This window comes from Triticum urartu, chromosome 5A (genome assembly GCF_056163025.1).
Source record: "Triticum urartu cultivar PI428250 chromosome 5A, HENAU_Tu73, whole genome shotgun sequence".
Lineage (NCBI taxonomy): Eukaryota > Viridiplantae > Streptophyta > Magnoliopsida > Poales > Poaceae > Triticum > Triticum urartu.
Genome location: NC_141877.1, coordinates 617,318,416 through 617,329,228, shown reverse-complemented (window position 1 = coordinate 617,329,228; position 10,813 = coordinate 617,318,416). Strand labels below are relative to the sequence as shown.

Genomic DNA, 10,813 nt, shown 5'->3' with positions numbered 1-10,813 from the left:
GACATTCACTCTAAGCAAATTCGAAACTTTTAAGCTGAATTTGTATTTGCCTCCTGTATCGCGCCTTGGAGGGCTCGTTCTCTTCGCTGGCTGCTCCCACCGTCGGCATGGTGACCGAGAGGGTATACAGCTACAACGCAAATACGGTGAACCTTGCGGACGGGTCGGCAGCGGGGGCGTACGCGCTCTCGAGAGGGCTGTTGACCATGATGATCGTTCCGTTTGGTCTGTGCTGCCTATTCTACACCCCGCTGTACTTTGTGTTCAAGCGCGACCGCAAGAGCGCGAGGTTGGCGGCCAGCGCCAAGGATCTGGAGCTAATGTGATGCTCCACGGGTTTTCTAACAGTTTGTGGTTTCAGTTGCAGTGTTCGTTAATGTGGTTAGTTGATTTAGTTTGGGGTTTAAATGGTGCAGTTGACATAATACAGGTTTCACCTTCTTCAGATAGATGAAAAGTACACAAGTATACCTTTAGATGAAAAGAAATGTTCAGACAGATGAAAAATAAATACGCGAGTACAGACAATGATTTTTTGGGTACAATTAGAGAGGATATGTTGTACTAATACCAATACATTGTGTAGGTAAATAAGTGGCAGCGGTCATGTTCAATCTCACCGCGCCTAGGATTTTTTCTTTTCTTTTGTCGTTTGTAATCCTAAACTGAACTTTTAGATGAAAATGGCATAGCCCCTAATCCTGTGAACTTGGTCAAGCAAGAGGAACCTGAGTTTCACTCTCACCAAAGCTGACACTTTCAAACTGAATTTCATTAGGTTTGCCTCTTGTATGGAGCCTCCAGGCATTATGTGTGTGTGTGTGTGTGTGTGTGTGTGTGTGTGTGTGTGTGTAGAGAACTGTGCATCTTTTGAGTTTAGACAACCAAAACACGCATCCACCACAGCTTTGCAGTCTGCTTTCTCTTGATAGAAGAAATCCTTTTATCAAACAAAACTGCATCTTCATTAGGCATTCAGTTACCAGTGCACTTGCTCAAATCGACATTGCTTCCAGTGGTGTACCAAAGTAGAAAACCGTCCAAAATGCTACTTCAAATCACCCTCTGACGCTAAAATCATAACATATCGACGACAACCAAAACATCACATAACAAAATCAATTGTTCATGTTTACATTTCCAGCAAAAAAGATGATTCAGACTTGTAAACAATGCACACAGTTAGCAAAGATCTGGAGCACTGATACTTGCAAGAGGCGGCACACACCCTTTAGTACCACCTCTTTCTCTGAGCATCATATGTTGCATCCTTGTTAGGATATATTACAACTAGCTTGTGTGTATGATAATGCAGCACGCCACAGCTAACGTGGTAGGTGATTTATGCAGATAATGCGACACAGGAAAGGGATGGACTTTTTTGCGATGAAAAAAGGATGGAAGTTTAATGTACAACTGTTTACGCCTAAAACAAATGCAAGATGCTCATGCCTTCAAATGGAGAATATCTGGCCATGAACTAAATCTTTGAAGACTGCTTGGCACGGGTGGTAAAAAGAACTAAATCTTGGAGGCACGCATGACCAAAATATTATTTTTAAGAATATAAACTAGACAACTTTTAAACATGTTTTACTGCATTCTTAACTTTCTTCCCAACAAACAATGCCAAATTCAGTTTAGATTTCCATCTAGTTGAGAAATATGGGCCGCCACGTGTGGTGTCTGGTTCGGTTGGTCGGTCATTGGCTCCTGAGCAAAGCAACACCACTTTGCCGCATAATGCGGCAAATAGGATTGACATGTTCAATCTCACCACCCCTACGATTTACCTTTTCTTTTGTCGCCTGTAACCCTGAACTAAATTTTTAGATGAAAATGGCATTCCCTTGTTCCTGAACTAGTGTGAGCTTGGTTAACCAAGAGGAACATTCACTCTGAGCAAATTTGACACTTTTAAGCTGAATTTGTATTTGCCTCCTGTATTGCGCATTGGAGGGCTCCTTCTCCTCGCTGGCTGCTCCCGCCGTCAGCATGGTGACCGAGAAGGTTTACGGCTACAACTCAAGATGGTGAATCCGGCGGACGAGTCGGTGGCAGGGGCGTTTGCGCTCTCGAGAGGGCTGCTGACCATGATGATCGTTCCGTTTGGTCTGTGCTGCCTGTTCTACACCCCGCTGTACTTTGTGCACAAGCGTGACCGCGAGAATGCAAGGTTGGCGGCCAGCGCCAAGGATCTGGAGCTCATGTGAGTGTTGCGCAGGTTTTTATCAGTTTCTTGTTTCAGTTGCAGTGTTCGTCAATCAGTTAGTTGATTTAGTTTGGGTTTGAAATGGTGCAGCTGACAGAATACAAGTTTCACCTTCTTCAGACAGATGAGAAGTACACGAGTATACCTTGGAGGAAGGATTAAATGAAATTGGTCCAATATGACGAATTTAAAGGATTGGTAGTCTTCTTTTTGTCTCTTGAGTCAGATCTTGTAAACGGCATGAAATTAGTGAGACAAATGTAAAAATACACAAGGGTTCAGTTAGGCACATATTCAAGACATGCACATCACAGAATCGACACATGATGCAATATGATACCACCAAGAAGCCGTTTTTCTATCAAAAACAAAGCTGCAGTAGATTGTTTAGGAGAGAATTCCTTATTTGGCCCTTTCTTAAAATCTCCTTCCCTTTTTGGGCCTAAATTTTTTGTTCTTCCTTTTTTGACACTCAAACTTCATTTTGTGCCTTATGTGACACTTTCGTAAGTTTTGTCTAGTAACGATGTTAAGTCTGACCTAAGAAGACCGTTTTACCCCTAATATGGTATGTGGCCATATTATTTACGTGCAAACGCAGAGGTAATGCGATATATTTTGTCGTGGTTAAATAAAAAACAGTGCTATACGATGAATCTTGTTTTTTTGCGGGGGATAAATAAATAATATGATGAGTGGAGCAATGACAACCCATTCGTGCTCTACTGTACCATATAAATTTGTAGAGATTAATATTACAGGCGATAGGTTAGACCGTGACATATCAACGGGACAACAGGTAATGTGGCTGAGCTGTGTTCGCGCCTCAATTATTGCACACGCTCATGCCATTGTGTTAATTGCAATTTGCAAGAAGCCAAGAGCACATTGACTCGTTCTGAAAAATGTGTCCATCGAGTCCAAATAATTATGTATAAACTACTTACATGAATCGAGTCACTACCCATATATACATGATTAAATTGCTGCACACGCTCATGCCATTGTCCACCTAGCAACCCGTCGACTTTGCCCTTACAAGCTGCCCTGACGTGCGTGTCATTGGCTAGTGCCAAGCTAGCTAGCTTTACGTGTGCTCCAGAATCAATCAAGGTGCATGCCTGCCTCTGCTTAGGAAGTTAGCTTTCGTACATCTACCTATGTGCACGCTTCATACGGCCAGCAAACACTCGGCTTAGCACCCGAGTCGTCGTGAGGAGGAAAAGAGGCAGGAGTGTAGATTCCACCTCATATATTTTTTTGGTCGCTCACACCCCTTCTTTTCCTCTTTTCTGTTCATACTATCATCAGGGGCAAAATTATCTTTCTACATGCCATTTAACACCCTTGGATGGAAAAATGGATGGAAGTGTCACATAGGGAATAAAATGAACTTTGAGTATCAAAAAAGAAAGAAAAAGGTTTTTTGGGTCAAAAAAGGAAGCATAATTTAACAAAGGGCCAAATAAGAAATTCTCTCATTGTTTAGTTAGTTGCTAGCAAAAGCTCTAGCATTTCATTCATCAACCATAGGTAGAAAAATGTGTAAGAGTAGCTCACAAGACCCAGAGGGGGTTGGCAGTCAGTTGTTAGTATCAATGCAACCCAAATATAAACAGAGGGAAATGCGTTGCATTCCCTAAAGGGGTTATCTTTTCCTAATTACTCCCTCCGTAAACTAATATAAGAGTGTTTAGAATACTAAAGTAGTGATCTAAACGCTCTTATATTAGTTTACAGAGGGAGTACTTACTTTTATGTTTTAAAACAAAAAACACACAGTGAACATTACAAAAAATATAGATGGCCATGGTGGTCCCTCCTCTTTTTATCCGGGCTTGGGACCGGCTATGCATAGCATAGGCAGAGTTACCCACCCACCCTCCAAAGTGAGCAAAACAATCCTTAATTTTGAGAAAGAGCAAATTTGCTCTCCCCTACTAGTAAGGATTGCCTCGCCCTTTTTTTAAAAAGGAGGTCAAACCCCCGGCCTCTGCATCAATCGATGCATGCAACCATCTTTTTGAAAATGATTGCCTCACCCTTGAGTAGCATTAAGCAACAAGGATTTCCCCTTGCATAGGCTTTTTGTATCAAATGAGCAAGGCAATCCTTGCTTTTGATGGAGAGCAAAATTTGCTTTCCACCACTAGCAAGAATTGCCTTGCCCCTTGAGTAGTCTCAAGTGAGCAAGGTTTTCCTTGGTTTTGAGGGAGGGCCAAATGGCTCTCCTCCACTAGCAAGGATCACCTTACCCCTTGCTTACCTTTACATTTCTATTAAATGAGCAAAGATAGTCTTCAATTTTAGGAGCAACATGCTCTTATAGCTAGCAAAAATTGCTTTGCCAATTGCATAGCCTTATCTTTGTGCCAAGTGAACAACCCAATCATTGTTTTTGATGGAGAGCAAAATTTGCACTCCTCCACTAACAAGGATTGCCTAGTAGCCTCAAGTGATCAAGGATTTTTCCTTGATTATAAGAAAATTGAGCAAAATCCTCTCGCTTTTGTGGAGGGGTCAATTCTCCACAAGCGAGGATCATGCCTAGCCATGCCAGAGAAAAGTTAGAAAAAATCCATTACTTTTGGGGAGTTAATCCTCCAGAAGCAAAGATTGTCATTTGCCTAGGAAAAATTTTGTGCAATGTGCACAAGACATTTCTTGCATTCGTGGGAGGTCAACTCTTCACGAGCAAGATTGCGTTGCCCCTTAGTATCCTCAAGTGATCAAGGATTTTTCCTTGATTATAAGAAAATTGAGCAAAATCCTCTCGCTTTTGTGGAGGGGTCAATTCTCCACAAGCGAGGATAATGCATATCCATACTTTTGAGCAAAGTGAAAAAAACTCACTTACTTTTGGGGAGTCAATCCTCAAAGAGCAAGGACTGCCATTTGCCTAGCCAATCTTTTGTGCAATGTACAGAAGACTTTTGTTGCATATGTGGGAAGTCAACCCTCCACGAACAAGATAATTTTGCCACTTGTCTTATAGGCACCATACTTTTGGGGATAATGCCCAAGTATAATGCATCGCTGTATGAAGCATCGGTTCAACTATTGCAACATGTACACCAGTACCTGTTATCATGAAACAGTTATCGTGATAAGAATTGACATCATAGTTCATAATAAACAAAGAAAAGTGCAATTAAGTTAACTAATAAGTATGAACTATGTAAACCCTGCTATTTCACTAAAGCATGATCACCAAAACAACATATAGATTCATTGGGGGTTATCCAGTATACATAGCAAGCAGAAATTACAAACATACAACAGAACTTCGCACTCTGAAAGATTAAAGGATCAACGCTATCAAAAAGAAGAGAGGGCTCTCTCATAAAGTAGCCAAACTACAGAAACAAAGTAACACTCCTAGACATAGAAAAAAGAATGAAATGATTGCTTAATCATGACTCAGATTAATCATAACACTTATTTGTCGTAGGAAAATGGCCCAATAGTGGAGATCATAAATAAGTATAATAATTTGTGAGATCAAACGTGTATCTGTTAGCACCAACAATAAAGAAAGATGCTTTTTCAGAAAGCATGTGCATAAATATTTGGAGACCACATTTGAAATGAAAAGGTTTTCATAAATGGATAGTTGCAGGTACAATCTTATGGATTCGATGATAAAACAAGGGAAAATTATGACTCGCTAAGCTCACAAAATTGACTACATATTTTGTAAATAAAGAAAGTTCAACAATGTTATATTGGTAATAATGAACTACTGTATGTAGACCCAGCTTCATTACGGCCCAGCTTAACTCTAACACTTATTTGTGGTAGGCAACCAACCCAATTAATAGTGGGGATAATAAACAAGTTGGATAATTTCTGTGATCAAACCTGTATCTATTATCATCAATAGTACAGAAAATTGCTATTTCAGAAAGCATGTACAGATAGGTGCAGTACAAATTAAACCTATTCAGATGGAGGGACTCCTCCCCCGGATCATTGGCTTGCTGAGGATCACCGGGGTCAAATTGTTTAGGTTTTCGATTTGATTTCCCTTATTAATCGGATCACTCTCTGGCATAATGGCCACTTTGAGTAATATATTCAGATGAAGGGACTCCTCCTCTGGTGATTCTCAACCAAAAAAAAACCCTATAGACTCGACGTGCAATGATGGGAAAGAAAATCATTGGCTTGCTGAGCTCGCATATGATTCGACATTTGAGAACGAAATGAGTTCATCAGGCACTTACCACGGCTCACTGTCTGTGAAGAGAGATAGGACGAAAGCTCGCGCGCCCGGAGCGCAATGCCGGCGTCCGGATCTAGAGCCTCCCCGCGGGCAAATTAATACAGCCAAGTACCAACACCATGAGGAGTGTGGGCGAGGTGAGGTGGGGAGAGAAGCATGGAAGCTGGAGTCTGTGGAAGAGCGCGCGAGGTGAGGGACGATGAAGCAGGGGACTGGACGGCGAGGACCAGCCCGCCAATCGGCAGCACCGCCGCCGGCCGGTTTGATGCGACGAACGGTCGGCGCGGATCAGAGTTAGGTGGGTGTGATGCTTGTTCCTCTGTCTCAACTCTCAAGTGCTAACCAACCCAAGTATCTTAAGTAATTTATTAGTCACAATCCAAGTCATGCTTAAGAGCCACTTGGTCCTTTGCAGTGCCGCCGTTAGGATATTCAGTAAAGTGGCCCAAAAATCAAACTACTACATGCTCATATCTTCGCCAACATTCTGGATGCTTTTTTTTTCTTATTGGCGTTTCTGGATGTTTTCTGCAGAAAAGAAAAGGTGATACCCACCTCGTACGCACACACGCAAAAATAATAATGAATTTTTGTATATGATATTATGATATTTCTAAATCCCCCAAAATCGACTTGCGCAAAATCTTTGCATGGGCTGATTACTCGTTTCAGGGAGGGTTGAGATGGCTTCTATATTTCAATCTAACATTTTAGAACTTTATAATTCTTCCTTTTTCAGGTAGATAATTATTATTTTTAGATGGATAGTTCTTCGTTCTCACTAGGCGAAATTTTAACCGGCCTGAGCTTTATATAACGAGCTAAAACCATCAAGCCATGGTATCTCCATAAAAGAACCTTTCTAGTTTTAACTCTGCATTTTTTGGACATTATGATAATTTGTCAGCGCCCTTTAGCAATAGAGAAATATAGCTACGGAAAGTGTCAAATATGACGGTAGATGGTCACCGATACTAGTGAGGATAGTCGATTGTGATGCCGGTGCGATGGAGATTAAGATGGAGGTCGCTCAATATCTATAATTCTCTTTAATTTACGTACGTGGTACCCTTTGTCGGCGAGCATGTTGGAGTTGGAGTAACCAGGCGGGCATAGTCTCAGAATCTTAGAGCATCTATATCCATACATCTAGCCGGGTACATCAAATCCGACCCCCATCATGTCCGCGGTCAGACACCAAACTAACATTTTCACAACCAGATATGACAATTACGATTCCTTAAATCTATACAATTACATGCAAAGTGAAACCTAATTCTAGGCGAAGACCGTCCAGCGGCTAGCTACACCCGCCCAAGTGTTGGTGCGTCGCCGGCGAGGTAGAGTAGGACATGAGACACACCGGCTCACAAGACTCGAGGCGCCACCATCTTCCATGCCCTATTCTTTCTTGTCAGAGCCCGTCGTCATCATATCGTCGGTCAAAATGAGGTCGATGATGGATCCGTCGTGGTCGGAGGCCGACACATCCACCACGACGCAGTTGCGGCGCCCGAGGTTGCCGGCCACCCGTATCAGCACAGGAGAGTGAGACTCCGCCTCGCCGACGTCCGCCGCAAGGGCTGCGCCGCCTCCCGCCCCCTCTGCCTCACATGGCGAGTGCGCTGCACCATAGTAGCCTCTGACGTGGATGGAGCACGGAAGGCCTCGTCAGCAGCGCTACAACGTAGGGGTTGCGCCTTTACAATGCTTGGACGCCAAACGAAGTGCATCGTCTCCGGCGACACGCGTCTCACGACGGATCCAAGCGCTATTTGAGCGGATGCTATGAATTTTTGCTAGATCGAGCCGACGGTTGTCAAGCGTTCACCTCGCAGGCGCAGCGGAGCGCAATGCTGTCGTGAGCGCTGGCCGCCAGCATCTTTTTTTGGTGGAGAAGGCAGCAGCGACCGGGTGGAAGTGCTAGCAAATTTTTTTGCCCTTTTTTTAGGTCCTATAACGCACACGTAGCTGCGCTTCGGCCAGGCCCAAGAATAGTGTTCGCCCCTCTGTGTCCCCCATTGCTCTCTTTTTTGCGTCTGAACGGAAATCATTACAAAAAAAAAACCAGCAGCTCCTGCTTGAAAAATATGACTACCTATTTTTGACAGATTTCAAAAGTAATCAATTCAAAAATATTCACGAATTATTATTAATTATCCAAATTAAATAAATGTTGATGAGTTGGAAAATGTTCAAAAAATGTTGACAGTTTTTTTAAAATGCTCTAAAATTAAATTCATAATTTTTTATAAATATTCATGAAAAGTAAAAATATTCAAATCATGGTCGGTTAAAATGTTCTATTTGTCAATATCAAATATTCAGAATTAAAAATAAAAAAACTATCCGTAAGCATTCTTTCTAGAAATGTTTAAAGTTTGTTGCCCTTGATCAGTCCACTGTCCATAGGTGAAGTTAATTTACCATGGCAAAATTAGCTTATAAGATATGTTTTGTTAGATAAATATGGTTTGATATAATAAAATAAATTGTTGTGTGAATGAGAATTTTCTCAAAACAAAAAGTTTCATGTAAAATAACATATCTTGCCATATGTCCCACCAGGACAAATGTATGTTCCATTTTCAAGAAGACATTCTTCGTATTTCTGGATGCTGTTCCATATTTCAAAGACCAATATTGTACTTGTTTTTATTTGTCTATTCCATGCATGATAAAACATGAAAGGAAAGTATTGAGAAAAGAAAGCTGTGATCAAAGAAGAAAAATGAACAATAGAACCAAACAAATGAAAAGAAACAAGAAAGTTGACAAACCGGCAAAAAAAGCATAGAACCAAGAAAACAATAATAATTCAGAAGAAAGTTGACAAATCAGCAAACTTTTATTAATATTCCATTAGCAAGCTAGGATGATACTCCCTCCATCACAGTTTAAAGGGCGTACCTCACATCTCTCTGGGCCCAAGGTTGCTAGCGATTGGTAGGAATAACCGATGCGTTGGAGCTGCGGTAGTTAAGGATATGCGCCTAATTAATCGCCAAACAAACACATAGTAACCTCTCCGTCCAGTAAAAGAAGAAAACCATCGCATGCATTGGTGGAGTAATTTCAGTTCACACCATGCATGCGCACCAGGAAGGCAAACGGAAGGAGCTAATTCCTCCCAAAACGATGTAGTTAATAGGCTAATTAATGTCATGCGCCCTATTTCCCTCTAATTGTGAAAAATTCTGGTTTTGAAGATACGCCCTTTAAATTGTGATAGAGGGAGTACACCATACTAGCTAGCTCGTTCAACACGTACATACGCATGAACACATCACGCCATGATGAACGCGTATATACTTATATCCAAGGCGACGTCGTCACACACTGGCTTGAACTTGAATACGCACCATCAGACGGTGGAATCCAATTATTATACTGATGATGAAAACAAAGAGCAAACACAGAGATGCGTCGTCTCTGGGCTGCTCAGTACGTAGTGGCAGCTAGCACATGCATCCGGACGCACGCATGAGCGCGTACGTGCATGATATTGCATGCTTGATTGATAGTACTATTATTAAGCATCAAGGGATGCAACGCCGCCGGCCCCGGCGCAGAAGCGGCCGCATGCATCGCCGCAGCGCTCCACGACGGCTTTCGTCCCCTCGCTGCCGCCATCCACAACTGGTGCCAGAACATACATACAGATACAGTACGCGCGTTAGACGCAATTCAATTACAATGAAGCTTTTATCTATATATCTACTCTCTCCATCACGATGTATCTAGACAAATATAACACAACTAATTCGGGACGGAGGTAATATTTGTTTTGTTTACCGTTGCGCATGCTGTGACAGACGATGGACGAGCACCTCAGCGTGCAGCTCTCGACCTCAACGGCTGGCAAAAAGGGAAAACAAGAGAGTTGGTATTACTTGTAACTTGAAAACATGGATGAACGTAAGTACGTAACGAGAAAAATTAACATGCATGGAGCTCGATTGGTGGTAGCTTGCTTACCGTTGCTGGTGAGAAGGTCGGAGGCGGAGCTATCCGCAAGAAAAAGTCTGGGGTCGGCCGGGGTAGGGCATTGCCTCGGGCATCTGCCGCTCGTAAGCTGCACACAGCAGCACATCTCCGCGCAGAACGGGATGGGGCCGTACTGCGTGGTGCAGGCGGCGTAGCAGTGGCTCCCTATCTTGTCCTTGCAGCAGAACTTGGCGTCCGCAGCTCCGGTGGCGGCGGCCGTCGGATCTGCCTGGGCCAGCGGCACCATGCTCCCTATGACGAGGACCGCGCCCAGGAGGAGGATCACAGCCCGGAGACCACCCTTGCCTTCCATGGCGTACGTACGTGCAGCTCAAACTTGGATGATCGGTATGTGTTGTGTGGTGATGGTGGTGAAACAAGAATCGTGT

General features: G+C 42.9%; 1 protein-coding gene across 1 annotated transcript; it reads right to left on the bottom strand.

Annotated features, from left to right (window-relative positions):
• Positions 1–9,689: 9,689 nt before the first annotated feature.
• On the bottom strand, positions 9,690–10,813 carry LOC125506200 (alpha-2-purothionin-like). The gene is made up of 3 exons (XM_048671063.2): positions 10,416–10,813; positions 10,233–10,295; positions 9,690–10,076 (listed from the first exon to the last, which is right to left on the bottom strand). The coding sequence occupies exons 1-3, from the start codon at positions 10,735–10,737 to the stop codon at positions 9,970–9,972; spliced, it is 492 nt and encodes a 163-aa protein (XP_048527020.2). The 5' UTR covers positions 10,738–10,813; the 3' UTR covers positions 9,690–9,969.

Bases quoted from the DNA above. Each gene is read 5' to 3' on its own strand.
- LOC125506200 (XM_048671063.2), bottom strand. From the start codon at position 10,737: ATGGAAGGCAAGGGTGGTCTCCGGGCTGTGATCCTCCTCCTGGGCGCG. The intron at 10,296-10,415 runs GTAAGCAAGCTA...CCTTTTTGCCAG, and splicing joins CGACCTTCTCACCAGCAACG to CCGTTGAGGTCGAGAGCTGC. The intron at 10,077-10,232 runs GTAAACAAAACA...TTCTGGCACCAG, and splicing joins CTGTCACAGCATGCGCAACG to TTGTGGATGGCGGCAGCGAG.